Source organism: Mytilus californianus, unplaced genomic scaffold, assembly GCF_021869535.1.
Source record: "Mytilus californianus isolate M0D057914Y unplaced genomic scaffold, xbMytCali1.0.p SCAF_13, whole genome shotgun sequence".
Taxonomy (NCBI): domain Eukaryota; kingdom Metazoa; phylum Mollusca; class Bivalvia; order Mytilida; family Mytilidae; genus Mytilus; species Mytilus californianus.
Genome location: NW_026262615.1, coordinates 24,174,398 through 24,198,590, shown reverse-complemented (window position 1 = coordinate 24,198,590; position 24,193 = coordinate 24,174,398). Strand labels below are relative to the sequence as shown.

Here is a 24,193-nt window from a genome sequence, read left to right as displayed (position 1 = left end):
ACAACAAATTTAACGTAATGTGACAGTTAAAAAGATGATGCATATTTGAAATGACTTATATTCACATCTTGTATGTTATGCATACTATTTTAACGTATTTTAACGTTACCTTTAAGTAATACATGTTTTTCAAACGATTATAAATTATGAGGCTGGTATCATGGATGCTTATGAAACATGCAAAGTTATTCTTGTCTATGTTTCTTCAGTGAAATACCGTAAACGTTATTGACGTCGCTGAGGACATATTAGCGATAAAAGTTTTGAGACCTTGTTACGTTTTTAAGAGGAAACGTTTTGGCGAACAACAATTATTTGACACGTTTGGGGAAGTGAAATCAGACACGTTTAGGTGATTTGGGATTTTCAGGACACGTTCGGGCAAAATAGACACGTTTGGGGAAATTGGACACGTTTGGGGGAATGGACACATTTGAGAGTGTTACATATATAGTAGAGTATTGATTAAGCCTTTGCAACCGTGACTGATATCAATATCTTTACGGATGGTTGATACAGTACGATTGTCACTGATTGTATTGGACATATATCTACCTATATTTACTGCTAAGTATATTATAAATTTCAGGATTTATCAGAGAAACTGACCAGATTTAAAAGATACAAATTGAATAAAAATACAAACACAAACACAACATCGAAACCAAAGAATAAGCAACACAAACCCAACAAAAACTGGGGGGATCTCAGGTGCGCCGGAAGGGTAAACACTGCTCCACATATGGCACATGTCGTGTAGCTCATATGATCACAAACCCGGTGATAAGTATGATTCGTTAGATCACGTTCGCAGAAAAAAAAATGACGTTATATTGGTAACAAATATTGGAAAATATCCGTCGTTCTCTGTGAATTAGATATCCCAAACGGCCAACTAACTCGTGATGCCGTCCGTAACATTTTCGAAGTTATGATTTTAACTTCAACACTTTGAACTCTTGGTGTGATTGCTTCCTGTTAGCAGCAGCCATCCATCAAGCAAATCATGGTAAGAAATGCAAGCTGTGGAATATCGTATCAACTTCTAAGCTTTACAAATGAAGAAAAAAAATAATGGTCTATATATCATTGTAAATGTTATTCTTTTAAGCTAATAAAATGTCACAAAACTGAACAGAGACCGTTATGGTATATCAGACACCACACTTAGATTAATAACAACATACATTGATGTATGACTTGGATAGATAAGTTATATATTAATTTATGTTGTCATTGATCTTAGTATTTCGTAATTTTCACATAATATATCATTTAATGTGATAATAAAACATGAACAATCCATTGCAAATTGAAAACATAAGATCTGAAGATGAACCATTATAACAAACTAAAAATAATTTTGATTTGATTGATACGTTTCGTAATTGTCACGTAATGTATCATTTAATGTAATAATAAAACATGAACTATCCATTGCAAATTCAAAACATCAGCTATAAAGAAAAACTATTAAAAAACTTGAAAAACTTAATTTGATTGATAAGTTTCGTAATTTTCATGTAACGTATCATTTAATGTGATAATAAAACATGAACAATCCATTGCAAAATGAAGACATTAGCTCTCAAGATCATGAAGATGAACTATTATAAAAACTGAAAAAATTAATTTGATTGATAAATTTCGTAATTTTCACTTAATGTGTAAATATTTTTTTTATTATAAAGCATGCTATTAAAACAAACTGAAAGAGTTAACTAGATTTTTTTCTAAAAGGATTGTCCCACTTTCGAAACCGTTCGGTTTATTTATAAAACAATAAACGAAAAACAAGTATGGTGCACAGAAACCATCGACAACCATAGAAATACAGGATTATGACATTGGACAGGCGCATATACAGAATGTGGCGGTGTTGACCTAACTATGTTTGCAAGCGCTCAACCTCCTCCTCGTCTTGGAATGGTATTACAGTACAAAATAGGAACAAACTGTAAAAATCAGTTGAATAAGGCTTAATTGATCAGCAAAACCATGGAAATGACAAATTCGGTAAATTGATTAATGACTTCAATATCTAACTTCATGAGAAATAAAGTGCAGTGGTGGAAATTATTAACACTCGAAAATATTTTCTGACCGGCACTTCTGTGTAAATATTACTTTTGAAATACTCCAAATTAAAATTGTATTTCTTACAGAATTTAAAAATATTTTTCCAATAATGTAGAAAAGGATTTGATAGCTTTGCCCAACACGATTCGTACGATTTGCTGTTGATTCAAAAGCCTGTAAGCGGTCGAAATTAGTTTTTGTAGTTTGCAAAGTAAAACATGTTCTATATAAAGATAAGAAGATGTGGTATGGTTGTCAAAGCGACAACTCACCACCAGAGACCAAATGACGTATATGGTTAGCAGCTATAGGTCTCCGTATGGCATGCTTGTCAACTCTTAAAACTCTTTTAATCTTGTTATCAATGACGTCACGACGAGATTCAAAATTGGTGAACAAAATAGGTGGAAACATATTCAAAAGGAAATAATTAGATGATAATGTCAAGGAAATGAATAGGTACGCCATATTTCAGATAAATATCTAACAAAAACGAACTATCTACATAGACAAGCTACGCACGCGTGATAAACAATGCAATTTTTGGAAATAAGTGCGACCTGAACATGGGTCGCAATTCCGAATCTGTAAAATAGGAATAATCGGTACCTCTATGGTTTGCAAATTGTCAAAAAAATATCATAAAGACTAAAGAGCTACAGTTCCGCTAATTAATCAAATGGTATTTAGTTTACTTGGTCGAAATTTATTATATCTTAATAAAATATTTTGTCGATTGCACAAACTTATCATCAGCGTTTTTTGATTTTGAAAAGCTAAAGTTCAGGATGCTCTTTTCAAACCAAAATCTATTATGATAACGCCCAGAGATATCTTACGAGAATGTATGACGTGATGCCAGACAAAGAAACACTTCGCCAAACGTTAGGTTCTAAATCCTAAATAGACTCAATTTGTGGTATTCGAGGGATTCATCGGAATCAATATCTGCTTTTGATCCAAATAAACATTACTCGTTTAAAAAGAAAAAAACCAAGTACATTGAATTTTAGAATCAACTGTGCTTTAATGTTGGTGATGAAAATTCTTCATTAACAATTTAAGACAGCCCAGCTAGCATATCCATCGAGACGAACAAAACCAATTTGATTCATTAACAGGGAACAAATAGAAATATGACAAACTCCGTACAAATCAGCTGTATACTAGTATCTTAAGAACGGATAAAAACTAAAATTGAATTTTGACGTTTTAAGGAATTACTATGATTGTAGTTTTAGGAAGAGTGATTTCTATTCTTTTAATGTGTTGGAGCTATTGATTTTGCCATTTGATAAGGGACTTTACGTTTTGAATTTTCCTTGAGTTCGATATTTTTGTTATTTTACTTTTTTCGATAGAGTAAGAAGCTAACCAACCATTTGATATCGTATATGTTATATCTTCAGGACAAAATGAAGATTCTTTATAAAAGTTCTTGCAATCATCTGATCTGTTGGCCATGGTGTTGCTAGTCTGTTTTCGAAGTTTGTTTATAAGTTGCATTATGGGTATATTATTCCTTATTATTTTGACTTCGTGATTGATTTTACTTTAGGTGGATAGTTTTTCTACGCGGATGTCGTCCGTCCAAAAGCAAAATGAATGCATTCAATTGTGAAGATCAGCTACATGTATAAGCAAGTTTAACGATGCCGTTTTATCTTTATTATGTTGTTGACCAGAGGTTCTAAGTTTCGTTCAAGAGACCGAAACGAAAGACATGTTTTTTCTATTCATATATATCATTAAAAACTAAAGCAAACGTTAACACGCATTGTTGCATATTAATATAACGTCATCAAATTAAATTAAGTTAATTAGGTGAGCCAAATTAACGACCAGAGCTTAAAAATACAAATTTCATTTATTAAATATTTGATAAATATGTTATAACGTTATGAATGTATATGATCATGTATAACTGTACCAAGAAGTTTACTTTATTTTTTGTTTCAACTATATTTTAGGGAATTTGTATATTGTGAAAAGAATGAAATCCATGAATTTTAACAGGCAGTGTTTTTATCTTTGTATGGTAAATATTAGATGTTTCATCGAAATACATATATATTCAAGTTTGTGGTCAAGCAGAATAAGATATAATAATACAAATGCATTTTACATGTTTAATGCAAACATAATTATGTTTACATATGTAGAATATAAAAATGACGAACACGTTTCTTTATTGTAAAGGTTTAAATGAATACTTACTAACTGGCACACAACACAGGTATGGTTCAAATACTTACAGTCTTAATATATTAAAAGTACAAGTAGGCATGTTGTATCAATTGGTTGCAATTGGGGGAAAGGAAAAAAAATGGGGGGTGGGGGTAGAAATCTATTTCGACGAAGAATTGATTTTTTTTTTTCAATATTTTATGTAAAGATGTTTTAATTAATATTTCCATTATATTATTTATATGTGCTTTAGGCTGATTTTATTTCTATTCCGCCATAGATTTTATCATTAATTTACGATTCTGTACATTTTGCTCTACCGTATTCTTTTCTTCAGATAAAATGGCCAATTGATGTTACTTTTATACTGGATGTGAGGGGCTTTTACGACAGCATACACTCACGTAATACGATGTACATGTTCAATTTTAATACCATGAACACGGTAATAATTTTGGTGCATCAGAAAATACATTGTATTCCGTTCAGTGCATTTCCCGTGTTTAGTTATACATGTTATAATTTTATATAGAAATTCCTTTAAAAAGCAATGAATCTCACCACAGCTGCACGCAGGTGTTATGTTTTGAAACAAATGAAAGGTTTAGGCGATTGTTGGCAATAGTAAAATGAATGTAGTCCTACCATTCTAGTTCTTGTGCCATAGAAATTTGTCATTACCTTCAAACACTTGCAAAACATTATATATAAGTACTTAACCATTTTCCGTGTCAAGGTAGGATACAATATACACATACATTTTGAAGATTAGGCAAATGTCATCAAAAGATCTATTTGTAAATGTGAAAAGAAGTAATTCGTCTTTGTTACAACGAATGGTATTAGTATCAAATAAACATATTTCGCATCATACATGGATACAATGTATATACACGTTATTGATTTTAATGCACAATTTAATATACAAATTTGAACTTGAATACTGATATATATGCTTCAATTTTGTCCTTTAAACAAATTCAAAAATAGAAAAGTCATTTTCCATTGGTACAAGACAATTGAATATTTAATACAAACTTAGGGACTTCATTTGTTATACATTAACAGCAGTGTAAGAATTATATATCGAAACTGACTATTGGCTTCATAACTAATTGTTTATTCCTCATCATCATTGTCTTTCTTGAAAAATAATCCCGGTTGAAGATTCTTTCTGAATGTAAACCTATAATACACATAATACATTTGTATCAAGTAACAACAGTCTGGTGATATGTTAGCTGTACTGTAGGTCTTTTTTCTATGAGACAATAGACTAAAACGAGAGACCAGACGTCCCCAGTGTATTTCTAAAATCAAAATATTCCGTCATCTTTCCATGGTCGGTGTAGTAATGAAATCATGATCACATTTACAAAGGTAAGACGTATTTTCAATATCATATACATACAATGGTGAAGGCCATACAGTGGCCTATTTATACTTACATATACGTCTAGTGGTCTTTGGTTGATAGTTGTATCATTGACACCACATGCTTTTTTTCATAATGTCTTATCAATGTTAGATATTTTTTCAGTATCACATTAGTGGTACAGAAAATGTAGCATCCTAGATAGGCGTAATGAGATATCATATTGGTATATAGACCAATATCTTATCCTGGTTAAAGGGATTCCTAATATCATATCTTAATGATATAGACCAATACCTACTTTGTTATCAGATTATCAGTTTAATGTGTTTTGATTGATGTTTCAGAACATTTTTAAAATCAATTTAAAATAAGAAGTAGTTCTTAAAGACAGTTTAGTTAGTAATGCATCATATCCTCGCTAAATGTATTGGAATTGTTATACCTATCAAACTAGGTTTAACCCACCATTTTCTTCGGGAAATACCTGTACCAAGTCAGGAATATGACAGCTATTTTCCTGTTGTTCCGTTGATTGATGTTGTTAAGCGTTTAGTGTTTGTAGGTTTTATAGGTTCCCACTTTTTGAATTAACCCTGGAGCTCGGATTTTTTTAATACTTTTTTATTGATATTTAAATGATGCATTCCCCCATAATTTCCAAATAAGACGTGTTTCTGTTAATCATATCATTGATACAGACCCACCTATTTGCTCGATAGATGTATTTGCAAGATCTGTTTGATATAAACAAAAGTAAGGAGATGTTTCCCGGCTCGATGTATATAAAATGACCGAAGTCATACATGAAATACATACCAACATCTTTTATTGGTACTGAGCTTTGAAAAAGTTCTGTTATCGAATCTAAAGAAGAAGGAAAAAAGCAGATATGGAGGAAATTTGGTTAACAAATTTGAAATATTGAAATATTGTCTTGTAACATTCTATGGAAGGTAACAACCGACTAATCATAGTCGCAATCTACTATTCAAAGATGTTCTGTAGTGTGGAAAATATTCAATAACTTCGCATCGTCGAAGCTAGTTTTCAAGACATACATGTAAATACTAATTTTTCCAGTTTAATAGATAGTTGATTTATACTTGTCCCGTATAAGACAAATCCTACGGACTTTTGTTTATTGTTGCAGAATAGGTTTATGTTTTGATGTTTTGTCAATGTTTTGAATGAAATCTTTTTTTTGCAATTTAATAAAATAATTATTATTTACTTAAATCATACAAGTTCCAGTGACCTTATATATAGTCCAGCCATAATTTAAGACTTAAAAATCTCCATTCGTAACTAAACAAACAAGTTATGACATGGCCAATTTTTGGACCCATGAATTCGAAAATCGTAAAGTATTATGAACAACAATTTTCAGATGTTGGTAAGACGTTAGTTTGTCGTACTAAATTGTTTATTATTTTTTAATTGTGACTTAGATATTGGCATTTAGGTTTTCAACTTCTTAAAGTTAGGGCAAAGCAGCAAAAATCAGCCAAACTAGCCTAATTTTGTCATAAACATTTTGATATCAGGAACAGTTTTACCAAAGAAAATATTCTGCTACGAAAATTTGTTTACAAAAATGTAAATGTGTGTATGCTATCTTTTTGGGTAAAATGTTTGCTCATATATATTTTAAGTAAAACACCTATTTGTGAAATTATCCTTTTAGGTAAAATACTTTAATTTCAACATGTTTATGACGATGTTGTAACATCACTGGAGATCTATACATTTATAATAAAATTAACATATTTTGGAAAATATGGAATAAATAGATGCGGAAGTGTTTCACACACAAACAATTAATTGGTCTTATACCTCCTCCTTTATCCGAAAGGGTACTTACAGCAACCCAAACCCAAAGACCAAACCGATATCTATAGGTCAACATACATTTGTTTACACTAGAGGAGTCTTTATACAAATGGCTAGCTCTAATAAATAAAAAGTTAGGTATAACAATCTTGGACTATCAAAGATCTTCCACACACACATATGTCAAGTACCTGAAAGAAAAATGTATGAAGATAGACTACAGTAAGTTACAATAACTTATATGTGTTTCCTTGTGTTGGTATTTTTATTCTAACACTTAAATCATTACAAATAAAAATAAGAGCATTTACCTTCAATTAGATGTCTCACTTCTGAAAAAGAAAAGCTGTATGTTAAATGTTGAAAAGTTGTCAAGTATTATTATTCAAATCCCCGAACAGCCTTCCGTACGCGTGAACTATTCTCCTGGAGGTCAGTGAATTTTGAAAACTGAAACTTCATTTGAAACAATGACTGTGTTTACTTTTTATGTTACAATTTGCATTCCCCAACCCTGTCCCTTTTCTTGTTTACCGACATTACATATTGTGTAATATCCGCTTGTTTCTTGTTCATTCCATTAGGAGTAAATCCTCTAACGATGTTATGGGGCAAATTATAGCACTCTTATCAATGTACTCATTGAAGTCCCGTTCTGTTTTCTGTAAAGTGTTCTTTGGTGATGGCTATATCTGGCCTTGCGGGTATAAACATTTCGAGTGAGATTACGGTACTCAGACTCGGAATTCAACCATTCCAAAAACTGGATTTCGTGTTTCGAGCACATATTTTGTACTCTGTGTACTGAGGTAAGTTTTATGAACGAGAGCACGGATGTCCTCTTTATTTTTGTGTAGTGCAGACCTTACGTAAGAAATTATGTTGCAAGTTAAACATATATGAATACATACGTATTTTTATAACAAACCTGAGGGATTTTACAAAATTCATCAGATTTTTATGAAAATTATTGCGTCATCTGTACACAGTTAATCAAATGTTGTGTATGTTTTGGACTAAAACCATGTAAAAGGAGTCAATTCTAATCTGAAAGAAAATTCCGTTTGAGTGTTTTTGAAATTTTCTAGTCTTCAGTAAAATGAATAGCTAAATGTTAAGTATTGTGAGACAGGTTGCATCAAAGTTCGATAAATATTTCTGTAATATAAAACAGTAAATAACGTACCTCTAAGTTTCCTCATATTGGAATCTACAATGAAGTTTTTATTCTTTTACAGCATTTTTACAGATCACTAAGATTTAAAAAAAATAAACGTCTGATCACAATAGAATTACATAACTTGAGTTTATGTTGTACCATGTCACAACAATATTTAAAGATGTTTATCAATACATGGATGAATAAAAAACATGATAAATTCATTAGTTGTTGGATATTTTACATCCATTGACAATTTATGCATGTGTTTGAGGGAGATATCAAGCAAATATCCACCGCGTGGCTTTGTACCAAAATAATCATTTGAAAACCAAGAATGTAAAAATATCTGAATACATGAAAAAATATATGACAAAAAGGGACATAAAATGTTTACCCGAATTCATCTCAGATAAACTTTGTCCTAAGGGTATTGGAACATCCGCTTTTTAAACGTTTTCCATTTCATAAACAGACAATTTAATAAAAGTATGTTATAAATCATGTCAAAACAGAAGAACTGACTACTGAGCTGATGATACTATTGCTATTAATGAATGAAATTGCGGAAAAGTCTCATATACAAATTGGATATTTTTTGGATTAATCGGTTAATTCAATTGTACCATTCATTTTGATACATCAAACCTTTAAAAATCACCTTCACATTTCCTTTGATCTTCGTTAACTGGTGCACGTATCTCATGTGTTCCTATATTGACTGTCTTATCTACTTTCATGAGAGGTTGATCATCACGGTCAGATATATTCCCTATATGTCTGGTCCAATCCGTAATGTTGTCATACTCTTTACCGGAAGATAATTCCATATTTTCTACTTAACAAAAATGGGAATAAAATGTTTAAGGATGTTCGCTCCTCTGCTTTTTAAGTTTCATTATTTATATAATATCAATTTGTAATAGTCTTTTAAAAAGCTTGTTATTTTGAAACAGAGTAGCAAACAACCTTAACCGAATTCATTTCAGACAAACTTTTCCTTAGGTGTTGGAACATCTGCTTTTTAAAAGTTTCCCATTTCATCAACGGACAATTTAATAAAAGTATGTTATAAATCATGTCAGTACAGAAGCACTGACTACTGAGCTGATGATATCATTACTATAAATTAATGAAATTGCGGCAAAGTATCGTGTACAAGTTGCACATTTTTTTGTTTGTTTTTGGTTTGATCATTTCGTTGATTGCACTTACTTCATTATTGGCAATATATATTCATTTTTAGAGTCTTTTTAGTACGTCAAATTTGAACAATCTACGTTAAGAATGCTACAATTAATTCAATTTTACCATTTATTTTGATATTTCAACCTTAAAAAATCACCTTTACATTTCCTTTGATCTTCGTTAACTGGTGCACGTATCTCATGTGTTCCTATGTTGACTGTCTTATCTACTTCCCTGGGAGGTTGATCATCACGGTCAGATATGTTCCCTATATGTTTGGTCCAATCCGTAATGTTGTCATACTCTTTACCGGAAGATAATTCCATATTTTCTACTTAACAAAAATGGAAATAAAATGTTTAAGGATGTTCGCTCCTCTGTTTTTAAATAACAAGGTTTTTGAGAGACTGTTATAGAATGATAGAATATGAATAAGGGAACTTAATAATTAGAAAAAAAAATTGATAGTTCTAGTTTTTGAGACATAATCAATTGAAAATTTGAAGGGAAATGGTTCTCTCTAGATTTTTTTATACATTTAACATTGAGACTTTTTCCATAGTATTTTTGAAAGAAAAAGAGAGAATCTTTTCCCGCTAATTTTTCAATGGTTTATATCTGGAAAACAAGCTCACTGACCATTTCTGTTTTTCTTCTTTTTGAGTGGCTTTATTCAGATTTTTCATGCATTTAACAATGACACTTTTTTCATAGTTTTTAAACGATAAAAAGAGAAAATAATTTCCCTCCAATTTTTCAATGGCTTTTTATCTGGAAAACAAGGTCACGAACCCTTCATTTTGTTCTGCTTGTTTTGTGTCATTATTTATTCAAAAACAATTTGTAACAGTCTTTTAAAAAGCTTGTTATTTTGAAACAGAGCAGCAAATATCCTTTACCGAATTCACTAACATAAACTTTGCCTGAGATGTTGGAAAATTTTGCTTTTCAAAAGCTCCCAAATTCATCAGCGGACAATTTTATAAAAGTATGTTATAGATCATGTCAGTACAGAAGCACTAACTACTGATAAAATGAGTTAATTGCTATAAAGTGAAATTGCGGAACAATGAGATTTTTATTTGTTTGATCATTTCGTTGATACACCTGATTTATTATAAGCAATATATATGCAGTCTTTTTAATATGTCATATTTATGCAATCTACGTTTGGAAGACTGCGGTTAATTCAATTTCACCATTCATTCTGATATTTCAACTTTTAAAAATCACCTTCACATTTCCTTTGATCTTCGTTAACTGGTGCACGTATCTCATGTGTTCCTTTGTTGACTGTCTTATTTACTTCCATGAGAGCTTGATCATCACGGTCAGATATATGCCCTGTATGTTTGGTCCAATCCGTTATGTTGTCATAATCCTTACCGGAAGATGATTCCATATTTTCTAAAAAAAATCATACTGGTATTAAGACAAAAGTGAGGTATTAACATCTATCAAAGAAGTTTTTTTAATTGAAAATAGAATTAAGATATATTAAACATGTTAAAACACATAACGATAACTGACATGTGTTTCCTTTTGTGATTATTTTTAGTTCGAACACGTTAGACATAACAAATTAGAAGAAGAGCATGTACCTTCAATAAGATGTTTTACTTCTGAAAAGGAAAAGGTGTAAAATCAATATTTTAACAGAACTATTCAAAACACCAAGCAGCTTTTCTTAAGTTTTCACTGAACTGTGAGTAAGAGTTGAAAACTTTAACTACATTTGAAGCATTCATGAAAATGACTGTCTTCAATTTTTTCATGTTAAAGTTTGCATCCCGCAACGCCGTCCTTCTTTCTTCTTTATTGACATTACATATTGTGTTATACATGCTATTTCTTGATCGTTTCTCTAGAAATTAATCCCTTTACGATGTTAATGGTCAATTGTAGCGCTCCAATTAATGTAATTGAAGTTCGGTTCTGCTTTCTGTATTATTTTCTTTAGTGATGGCTATATTGGATGTCCCCTGTTATTTGTGATGCAAATATTTACATTGTTGTGTGTAACATATGAATATTTAGTTAAAACTAAATATATATAATTGTGTAAAAAGTGTCTTTATGATAAACCTGAGAGATTTTTACAAAATTCATCAGATGGAAAGTAAGCTTATTCATCTTCACACAATTAATCAAAAACGGTGTATGTTTTTGAAACTTTGGGGTTAAAAGTAATAACTTCTACTTTGAAAGAAACTGTGTTTATACAATTCCGTTGGACATTTTGTTTCAAATTTGCAAATAAATATCCATTTTGTTAGTCTTCCAATTTTTTTTTATCCTGCTACAAGGATCGTATGGAAAGTACGCCTATAAAAAATAAGGAAATGAGGTATGATTGCCAATGTCACAACTGTCCACCAATGTTCAAATGAAGTGGATGTAAGCAATTATAGGCAACCGTACGGCGTTCGACAATGAGAAAAACCCATACCGTATAGCCCGCTTAGAAAGGTCTTAGTTCTTGAATGTTCCAAATGTCGTAACTACAATCCCGGCCCCCTCTCCCCGAAGGTGACCTACCGAATTAGACTTAATACAGGGTTTGTATTAACATGAGCAATACGACGAGTGCCACATGTGGAGCAGGATCTGCTTATCCCACCGGAACATTAGAGATCACCCCCCAGTTTTTGGTTGGGGTTCGTGTTCCTCAGTCTTTAGTTTTCTATGTTGTGTTTTGTGTACTATTGTTTGTCTGTTGGTCTTTTTCTTTTTTAGCCATGGGGTTGTCAGTTTATTTTCGACTAATGAGTTTGATTGTTCCTTTGGTATCTTTCTCCTCTCTTCTTTAAAGTTTGATCCGTTTATTCATGTTATTTTTGAGTAGCTAAACGATAATTATTGTGATAGTTTTGAAAGTTGCATCGAAGTTCTTAAAACTTTCATGCTATATAATTCAGTAAATCATATACCTCCAAGCTTGCTCATATTGGAATCTACAATTAAGTTTTATCTGTTTTACTTATGCACAACAATTCATAGGTTTCAATGTGTCCAACTATGAGAAAAGGTAGATAACAAAACATTTTATTTCTATATTGTATCAGGTTACACAAAAAATAAGATTTATATAAATACAAGGATGAATTAGAATGAGGTCGTATTCACTATATCACGTATAATACATCCTTTTGACAAATTATACATGCATTTTGAGTGAAATAGCATACAAAAATGTACTGCGCGGCGTTGTACCTTTATAAACATTTGAAAACCAAAAATGTATAAATATTTGAATATGTGAGGAGCTATGTCACTAAAAGATACATATTTCTTTAACCAAATTAATCTCAGATAAACTTTGTCCTGAGGGTGTTGGAACATCCGCTTTTTAATAGTTTCCAATTTCATCTACGGACAATTTAACAAAAGTATGTTATAGATCATGTCAGAACAGAAGAACTTAATACTGATGAAATGATTATACCATCGCTATAAAGCGTTGAAATTGTTTAAACTCAAATAAGATTTTTATATATTTGGTCATTTCTTTGATACACCTGATTCACTAATGGCAATATATATATGCATTTTTTACACTATTTTTGATATGCCAAATTACGTTTAGAATACTACGATTAATTCAATTTTACCATTCATTTTGATATTTCACCCTTTCAAAATCACCTTCACATTTCTTTTGCTCTTCCTTAATTGGTGCAGGTAACTCATGTATCCCTATCATGACTGTCTTATCTACTTCCTTGAGAGCAGGATCATCACGGTGAGGAACATTCCCTATATTATTGCCCGTAACCATAACGTTGTCATATTCGTTACCGGAAGATGATTCCCTATATTCTAATACCTAATAATAATAATTCAACGAGGAATATTTGTCGTCACAATTAACAAATTGTACATATATGAAACGAGTTTATCATTACCTGTTACAATTGTAATTGGCTTTCATTAGGTATTTACAGCGTTTTGAAAAAAAAACATTATCCTTATTTCTGCATGTCCATGATTAAAAAAACAAAACTTCAAACAATCGTATTTAAACATTTTGAAGAATGATCAATATTTATCATTTCGTTTATGTAATACTATTTGGATATAGCAGCGACATTTACTGAGGAGTGCTTTTATATCTATTTTTTCTTGGTTTTATTAACAGCTGCTGGATTAAATATGTTTACAACAACTGAAACTCGAGTGTAAATAGATCTTACTTGCTTTTTGCTACGACTTTATTTACTCTGAGCTAGGTGATCTTACTTGTTTGGCGAAACGAGTAAATACATGTAGTAATACTATCAAAAGCTAAGTATACGAATCGTTGACGACTTTGTACAATCCTTGTGTCGACGACACGTCTGGTGGAAATTCCTTTCGACGCTATCACCAGTCTAGTAGAAACAACTATTGAGATGAGATTGAATAACATTGATGCATCTATTCGCTGAAAATTTACGTTTTGTATAACGTTGAAATACCTTTGAAAATTTGAATAACCCTTTGAAAAATAAGCAGACATGGCTTACCGATATTCAAATCTCATTAATAGATTGAGAAGACAAATGAAGATAACAAACAAAAATTGAGGGAAAAAAATAATAATAAAAGCTGGACAGGATGCGTCAATATGCTAATCCACACTCAGTCAAAATGTCACAATCGGCAATAAGAAAAAACGACCGAACCCGAATTTTTGGGGATGAGCTTCAGCTACGTAATTGGTTGGTCCTTCCAAAAGCGCCACTGATACAATGCATAAACAGGATACTCAAACATATCAGAAAGTACAACTCATCACACCAGCCACAAACACCCGCCTACTCCAAAACATAGACGTAAAAACAAGTACAACTCATCACACCAGCCACAAACACCCGCAACTCCAAAACATAGACGTAAAAACAAATACAACTCATCACACCAGGCACAAACATCTGCAACTCCAAAACATAGACGTAAAAACAAATACAACTCATCGCACCACCCACAAACACCCGCAACTCCAAAACATAGACGTAAAAACAAGTACAACTCATCACACCAGCCACAAACACCGGCAACTCCAAAACATAGACGTAAAAACAAATACAACTCATCACACCAGCTACAAACACTGGCAACTCCAAAACATAGACGTAAAAACAAGTACAACTCATCACCCCAGCCTCAAACACCTGCAACTCCAAAACTTAGACGTAAAAACAAATACAACTCATCACACCAGCCTCAAACACCAGCAACTCCAAAACATAAAACGTAAAAACAAGTACAACTAATCACACCAGCCACAAAATCCCGCCTACTCCAAATTATAGACGTAAAAACAAGCACAACTCATCACACCAGCCACAAACATCTGCAACTCCTAAACATAGACGTAAAAACAAGTACAACTCATCACACCAGCCACAAACATCTGCAACTCCAAAACATAGACGTAAAAACAAGTACAACTCATCACACCAGCCACAAACATCTGCAACTCCAAAACATAAACGTAAAAACAAGTACAACTCATTATACCAGCCCCAAACACCGGCAACTCCAAAACATAGACGTAAAAACAAGTACAACTCATCACACCAGCCTCAAACACCCGCAACTCCAAAACATAGACGTAAAAACAAGTACAACTCATCACACCAGCCTCAAACACCCGCAACTCCAAAACTTAGACGTATAAACAAATACAACTCATCACACCAACCAAAAACACCGGCAACTCCAAAACTTAGACGTAAAAAACAAATATAACTCATCACACCAACCACAAACAACCGTAACTCCAAAACATAGACGTACAAACAAATACAGTACTTGATCAAAATATTCTAAAGTGTTATAGACACAACAGGTGGTTATATTAAACCAGATTTAAAGTTTTAAAGAGTAGACAAATCCGCATTTCGGTAGTAATTACATTTAATATAAATCTATCTACTTGTTTCTGTATAACTTTAACATGTTTAAATACTTTTTTTCATTTTCTTTTGAACATTTTAAGGTCTACAATTACGCCTTGTAAAGTTGCTGATTTAATAATTATTTCCTTGATGTACTTGACAAGATTTGTCTCCATAAAGATAGAAAATACGTTTCCTTGTTTGCATTGTGTATTTGAATTTAATATCTGTATGTAAGTTGAAAGACCAGAAAAAATTCTAAATAATATTTTTGAATTTTGAAACAAAAATGAAAAGTTGGTATTTCACATGTTTAGAATTGACACTCATGAGAAAAATCACCTCGTTCATGGTTGTTTAAATTCTCATCTTAAATTTCGTTTTATTGAGGTTATGTGCAATTCATTGATAGTTTATGTTCAATCGATTCACAGATTTTAAGATTCAGAAAAAATAAGGGTTTCAAAAATGTGTGTTGTTGAAAAATGTCTTTTGTTATTGTTTAGGTTGGGTTTCTGTATCTATAATTGACGTACGTAAGTGAATATCCTCCATTTTCTTTTATTCATATATTGGTTGATATGTTATATTATTGCTATCCTTGACTAATAGTTATAATAAAGTATCAGACTGATAATTTCCTTGTCCTTTGATTTCTAGTGGATAGTTGATACCACATCTCTTCATTTGTATATCAAAATAAATGAAGGGATGCCTTACAAAAATAGTTTGGTCTGAAAATTAAGCAATACAAAAACAACTGCATTCACTTTCCAAGATTTAAAAAAAGTCATGTCATTCATTAATGTGATGTTGACCAAAGTGTCAATATAAAAAGAGGCGTCTCGAAATGAGACCTTAATATTAGTTTCAGATATAGACTTTAGAAAAAAAAGAGAGAAAACCAAGGATGCATTTGAAAATTGCGTGTCCAATAAAAACAAACAAACTTCGACGAAAAATAAAAATGACAAAAATTCATACAACATTAACAAACATTATAAAGAAAACTGAAGACTGAGCAACACAAACCAAATCAAAACCTGGGTGTGAACCTAGGTGTTGCGGAAACGTAAGAACTTCCTGTTTTACATGCGGCATGCCTCAAGTTGCTCAAGCAAGTATGAATTCGTAATTATTTCGCGCTCGGTAATGTCACAATTGAGAATAAGATGACGCGATTGTGGTAACAATTGGAACATTTTGGTCATATGTGACACAGTTATTCCATAATGGCCAGCTGAACCATGATGGCGTTCGTTGAACTTTTGAAGGGACGAATTCAACTTGACCACTTGAAACCCTTGATTCAATAGCTTTTTGTAAGCAGTAACCCTCATTCAAAGAAAACGTGGTAGAAAATGCAAACCCTGGAATGTCGGATCAATGGCAAGTCATATACTCCGAAAGGAGATGTTGATGAACAGTTACTTCACAGGCAATCAACGTTCACATTTAGAATTGAGGTGCAATCATCTATTTGTCGTTAAGTTTAGTTCTTAATGGACACTCATTGTTAATTTCTAGAGTCTAAGTCAAGACATGATGCAAACTTAGCTATGATATCCTTTACATGCTTTATTTCAAGTTCATTCGGATAGATGCAGTCAACATACTCACCAAAATTTGATTAATTCAGTGAAAGATGATTTTGATTCATTACACATTCGATACGTGGATGTACGTTTAGATAACGTATGAGATATGTCCGTTTCTTTACGTCACTATTCTAAACTTTCGACTTTCAAATATGAAGGTGGCTTTTTGATACAAATTTATATATCATAAAGTATAGGCATTTAGCGTCAAATTTCATAATGTAATCATTTTGAATGGTATGAACTAAAACATAGATATATCAGAACTGTAATCATATAGCAAAAAAAATATAGTGTAAAAGATCGTATATTGACCTCCAGATGACTTTTTAATTTGTTGGTTTGCTGTACTATTGTTTTTGTACCCTTTAAAATGTCCAAGAACACATTAATGGTAACTTTCACCTCTCTTTTATTGTTATCTATTTTGATCTTTTATGGTGTAAATGTAGCGTATATAACTACCTTATTCATTCTACTTATCTTCTGTGTAAACTCAGTTATCTCTTCCATATCAATATCGCATGTCTTGATAACTTTGATTTGATTTTTGATTATTTTCACTAGATATGGGTTCGTCAAACCGAGAACAGCTCTTTCCAGGTCGTTCCATATATCTGATAGTTGAGTCGTGGACAAACATTTGACTGACCAAGCATGGCATAAAGTATTTCTTTTTTCCTCGATCAATTCCAAGGCAGAATGTTCTTGTGTGGATAAAATGCAAGTCGTTTGTAAAATGTAGTTCAATGGACATATATCCAGATTATCCATTGGAATGTTTAAAGCTGCATATTTGTGAATACATTTTTTCTGTTTACTTTCTCCTTCTCTTACAATGTGACTCATTTCTTCCATGGAGGTCTCCATGTAAAATATTTTGAACATCCAACTTTCCATCGGACAATACATTTGAATTGTACATTCATCAGATGGACAATTACAACAGGGTGATTGTGTTCCCTGCCATTGATGATAGAAAAAATGTTTTCTGTCTTCAAGATATTTCTGGAAACTTCCTTCATAACTTGATAGAAGTTTGTTGTGGGTGAATGCACAAACGACCACTGTTGCTGTATCAAGTAAACATTTGAAGAGCCGCAGATATTCTTTAGGTTCAAGGTCACTCATATTTTAGCTTTTCTAGTGGATATATCTACAGACAGACAACAGAAAACTAAATCTCAATATTTATAGCTTGTAAGTTTGTATACTCATAAAGATTTCAAATGCACATAGTAAAGTGATAAATACTTTTTTCACACCTCGAATTCACATATGATAAGTTAGTGAAATTATACCTTAAGTTTTAAAACATGAGGTTGAACCAAAATGTAAAAAAAATTGTTTTAGAGAGTAACGAATGATCAATGAATTCAAGTAATGTAAGAATTGTTCAATGCAGTATCAATAAATCTGTTAAGCAAAATTTAACCTATCAGTGTACACAATATCTATTAAATGATAAAAAAGATATATAATTATTGAATCGTGTTATTTAAAACAAAACAAATACTGTAAAATCCTTCGTTTTATACTGCAGCTAGTAGATAACAACTGACAAAATCACGACAGACACACGTACCTATCTGATAGTACTCGCAGTTACTAAAAACAAGTTCAAAGCCAATAGAAAATAATAGAGATATGTATTCATGACAAAATATCAATCAGTACACATCCAATGGACTTAGTGTTAACACGTCAAAAACAGTCTAGGAAACACTTCCTGTTGTCTTCATCTGCCAAATACACTTGTAGTTTCAGGTTATATTTCTTGCAATGTCTTTTGCATGTCTCGTCACTGTTTTTCACAATTTTAGATTCGTTAAGGTATGAAAAATGAGTTTTATTTTTGTACTAACATTTTCATTTAAGACGAGTTTATTTCTAAATATAACTATACTAGAGATATAAAAGATACCAAAAAGGGACATTAAAACCAAGAAGTCGAAAAAAAAGTGACAACACCATGGTTAAAAAGGAAAAACGAACAAAACACATGTAACAGTACAAAGCAAAACATAGAAAACTAAAGATTGAGCAACATGAACCCCTTAAAACGGGAGGTGATCTCAGGTGCTCCAAGACGGTCAGCAGATCCTTCTCGACATGTTGCACCCGTCGTATTGCTCATTTTAGTACACACCCGGTGATAAGTGATAAGTCTAATTTGGTATGTCACATTCGAGGAAAAGAGGACAGGATGTGGTTTCGACAATTGTTCAATAATAAATGTAAATCATTGTTAGCTGGACTATAAAAACAATATTAAGTCAATGTCAGAAAAAGTATCAATTTGTATTCGGTTAACCTCGTCCTTGCCCAATTTCTAAGCCTAATTCACTAAGTAGATGTTTTTCTGACACTGACATACTATTGTATATGATATATGTATTACGTTGGATACCTAACTAGTTTGCTGTAAACGGCCTTCCTTTTTCAAAATGAATTGTAGCTATTAAAAAACATTTAGACTTGATAAGTGTTTGTTTTTTTGAATAACGATTAAGAAATTTATTTGTTGTTGAAATAAAATAATCACATATTTTTATCATGTTTATAGTGTAGATAATGACAAACATACATACCAAGACACAGAAGTTTAGTCATTGATACAACCCTTATAATAATTTATATCGATAAATGTATCTAAATCCATCCGTTTTATAGAAAACCGTATAATAACAAATTTAAGGCAAATTAAATAGGGTCACTATCGGCAGAAGAAAAACACCAGACAATGGTTTGGTATAAAATTGAGAATGGAAATGGGGAATGTGTCAAAGAGACAACAACCCGACCATAGAACAGACAACAGCAGAAGGTCACCAACAGGTCTTCAATGCAGCGAGAAATTCCCGCACCCGGAGGCGTCCTTCAGCTGGCCCCTAAACAAATATATATACTAGTTCAGTGATAATGAACGCCATACTAAACTCCAAATTGTACACAAGAAACTAAAATTAAATAATAATACAAGACTGACAAAGGCTAGAGGCTCCTGACTTGGGACAGGCGCAAAAATGCGGCGGGGTTAAACATGTTTATGAGATCTCAACCCTCCCCTATACCTCTAGCCAATGTAGAAAAAGTATATATACATCGACGTACAAACTTGATATCTACAAAGTTATGGAATGAAAGTTATTTATTTTATTTGAACTAAACGATAAAAATTCCATTGTAAGATAATGACAACTATTCTGTAAAATAAAAAACATTTAAACTAATGGAATGTTACGTATATTATAATAAAACGTGTATCGTAATCCGTGCATGTGGCACTTGTCACCAGAACATCTAAGTTTAAACAGTATTTATTAATAAAAAATTATAACAATGAAGTAGTACAATTTTACATAAAATTCATATGTGGGATTCGGAAACAAGTTTAGAAAAACCTTTATAAATCCGTGTCCTGACAACTTCATCAATTTTGCTCGAAACTTCACAATTACAAACACCCGACAGTATTAAAACCAAATCAGCATAAATAGAACAAAAGAAGTTTTGTTAAGGTGTGTTTTACTCAAGATAATAGCAGCCTGAATTTCAGTGCATATTTAAGGTTTAATCCACCATTTTCTAAGGAAATGTCTTCACAAGTCAGAAATATGACAATTGTACTCCATTCGTTTGATGTGTTTGAGCTTTTGGTTTTGCAATTCTATAAAGGACTTCCTGTTTTGAATTTCCCTTGGAGTTCGGTATTTTTGTTATTTTACTTTTTTTATACAGTGCAGTTTCATGATTAATATACTTTTAATTTACAAAATATAATGTCATTGAATGTCATATTATCAGACTACAGGAACACTGGCCACTGTGCTGACGGTATCCTCGGAGACAATGAGTGCATCAGCAGCCGTTAATAAATCATCTTTCTCAATGAAACTAACGAATTCTACACCATAAGAATCGTTTTCTTAACTAATAAGTATCTGCATTTGAGCTTACAACCAGAAAAAATATATGTTTACTTACCTTTTCTCACTTTCACCTTCATCTTTTCACATAATTGTATGAAACAGAGAAACACCCTTCATTGTACAACATAAAGTCTGCGTCCTCATGTTTACAACAGATAAAATATTACATATTGTGTACTTGTAAATTATTATCTCTTTATTACAGTTTTTATTTTTAGAAGCTTTTGAATTCTTTTTAAGATAAAATCGAATATCAATACGTCATGCATTATACTAGTTATATTATATTTCCTTCCTTACCGGTCTATAATCAAACAAAAACTGCTTGTTTAACGTACACATTATAAAAATTTATCACAAGCATTTCTTTTTCATTACACATTTGCATGTACACTTGGACATATACATGTAAATTCAAAAAAGGATATATACATGTCTGGATTTTGTGAACTGAAATTAATTTTCCTTCTCTTGTTGTTTGCTGAAAAATATTCCATATGAAATTAGTACTTTCTGAATAGCTCTTCATTTAAGTTGAAAGTACAAAAAGCGTCGTCATATCATACCTTCCCCTTTAGATAACTCAACGGCATTCATGAAATTGTTGTAACTGCTTAAAAAAGAGGGACGAAAGATACCAGAGGGACAGTCAAACTCATAGATCGAAAACAAACTGACAACGCCAAAAATAAAAAGACAAACAGACAAATAATAGTACAGATGACACAACATAGAAAACTAAAGACTAAGCAACACGAACCCCACCAAAAACTGGGGGTGATCTCAGGTGCTCCGGAAGGATAAGCAGATCCTGCTCCACATGTGGCACCTTAAACAACTCGAATAAAGTACACGAGAGATAAATGGATATATAGAGAGATAATGATAAACTAATACGCATTTCTATGTTAAGTGTAATAAAACTATAAGCCATTGTTTTCTGAAAACACAAAAAACGTTGTCAGAAAATCATTCTCTAATGTCCTTTTTCTCTATTTTAAGAATATAAACAAATCTTCACGATGTCAAGGAAATAGAAAAAGTGGACAACTAGTCCAAACATATCATATAATACACGTACGATAAAATATTTACTAATTTGCACAATTTAATTGTCCTATCTGCATTTGGCAAATTTCAAAGCTAGGTAGTTAAAATCAACAACTGTTACAAAAATGATAAAGTATGTAACTGTGGATTCATTTATTTTAGTGGGTACTGTTTTCATGGATTGAAAAACAATCCTTTTTTGTTTTTGATTTTGATTTCGTGGACATGCCAAAGTTTCCATACAAAACCATAGGATATTAAAACTTCGTTGAACATTTAATTTCGTGGTTTGCCACTACCAATCAAATCCTAGAAAATCGGTATCCAAAGAATAATAATGAATCGATCCACAATAAGCATATATATTGATCTTATTAAATCTAATTCTAGTTAATACTTAGTTGTTATATCAAAAAGATTAACAGTAACTAAAATAAAAGCTAAATCCAATGTAATACGCATTTATCTAAGCTTGGATATATAACAAAACAGAAACAATTTATGTAGGTGTCTGCTTTTGATATTCAACGGTTGTGTAATATTCAAATATTTGTTCTCTATAAACGGTTTCTAAAATTGGTGCTTCTGTATCTGCTGCTTCTTATGATAAGAACCGTTAATCACTTGCACTATATCATACACCATATAACGGTTTTATAGACCTCTTGTCTTTATATTAAAATCAAAGTAGACCTATTTAATACTAACACACACCAAGTAAACTTTAAAAATCTATTTAGAAAACAGCGCGCTTTATTAAATAAAAATAACGATATACGTGTAATGTGTCTTTAGATATAATGTGCTTAATAACTCGTAATAAGTATACTATGGATTCGTGGGAAAATATCTTTAAACTTTTAATGAATTTAAATGTTGAAAAATTGAAAAAAAAACTATGTCACGCAAGTGTAAAGAGAACACAACAGGAAGTTTTTTATAAGATAATTTATTACTACAATTATCCGATTCAGAAAACGATATACAGGGCCATAGTTGTTTCCTCTTTATTACGTATGTACGGACATGAATCTTAAGCATTTACAAAATGTACAATGTAGTTTACCCTTTATTGCGTTTAGGTGTCTCATATTACTTTTGTTATACCATTACAGTATTGAATTTTTTTATATCTTACATCAAACAATTTCTTCCTGTTTCAATTTATGTACTTGTATCATAGTTTAAGAAAAGGAACACATTGTAAAGAAAGATTCTCAAAAGCAAATATTTTTGTGAATTATTATTGAGTTGTAGGTGTTTTTCCATTTGAATAGCTCAATAAATAAAGGCAACAGTAGTATACCGGTGTTCAAAAGTCATAAATCGATTGAGAGAAAACAAATCCGGGTTACAAACTAAAACCGAGGGAAACACATCAACTATAAGAGGAAAACAAAGGAACAACAGGAACACTAACGTGCAACAAAAACAAACGCCAAAATACATAAAAACGAACTATTTGATAACAACTGCCATCTTCCTGACTTGGATCAAGACATTTTAAGAAAAAATGGTGGGTTGAACCTGGTTTTATGGCTAGCCAAACCTCCAGTTTATATGACAATGTTAAAAATGCTAAAATGACAACAATACGTGACAGAAATACAGCACAAACACACACACAAGAACACTCATCACAGAGAAACGCACACACAAATATAATAGTCGACACAACATGCAAACCGCAGAACAACAACGAACATATTCAATCAATGACAGACACCACAGGACATCACAAACAGTGACGCACTCACGTAACTAACATGCAATCTCGAACTTTATACAATTATTTTCACAATACCAGTCCGAACAATTTTCATGACAATGATGGTATTGAAAGGCAATTTTATAATTATTTGGACTACAAACGATAAGACATAACACATTATCCCCCCGAAACCATAACA

General features: G+C 31.8%; 1 protein-coding gene across 22 annotated transcripts; it reads right to left on the bottom strand.

Moving 5' to 3' along the window:
* Nucleotides 1–5,156: 5,156 nt before the first annotated feature.
* On the bottom strand, nt 5,157–21,481 carry LOC127723395 (uncharacterized). 22 transcript variants are annotated; one of them, XM_052229979.1, is made up of 12 exons: nt 21,289–21,451; nt 17,767–18,457; nt 13,467–13,647; nt 12,752–12,775; nt 11,423–11,443; nt 11,055–11,228; nt 9,979–10,155; nt 9,295–9,471; nt 8,661–8,684; nt 7,786–7,806; nt 6,461–6,508; nt 5,157–5,452 (listed from the first exon to the last, which is right to left on the bottom strand). In XM_052229979.1, exons 2-12 carry the CDS (start codon nt 18,430–18,432, stop codon nt 5,346–5,348), a joined length of 1,620 nt encoding a protein of 539 aa, XP_052085939.1. In that variant the 5' UTR covers nt 18,433–18,457; nt 21,289–21,451; the 3' UTR covers nt 5,157–5,345. The 22 variants fall into 22 exon arrangements, 20 of the variants coding, with proteins under 20 accessions (XP_052085939.1, XP_052085940.1, XP_052085942.1 ...); XM_052229980.1 differs by having other exon boundaries at nt 9,295–9,468; nt 21,289–21,450; XM_052229982.1 differs by having other exon boundaries at nt 9,979–10,152; nt 21,289–21,450.
* Nucleotides 21,482–24,193: the final 2,712 nt, after the last annotated feature.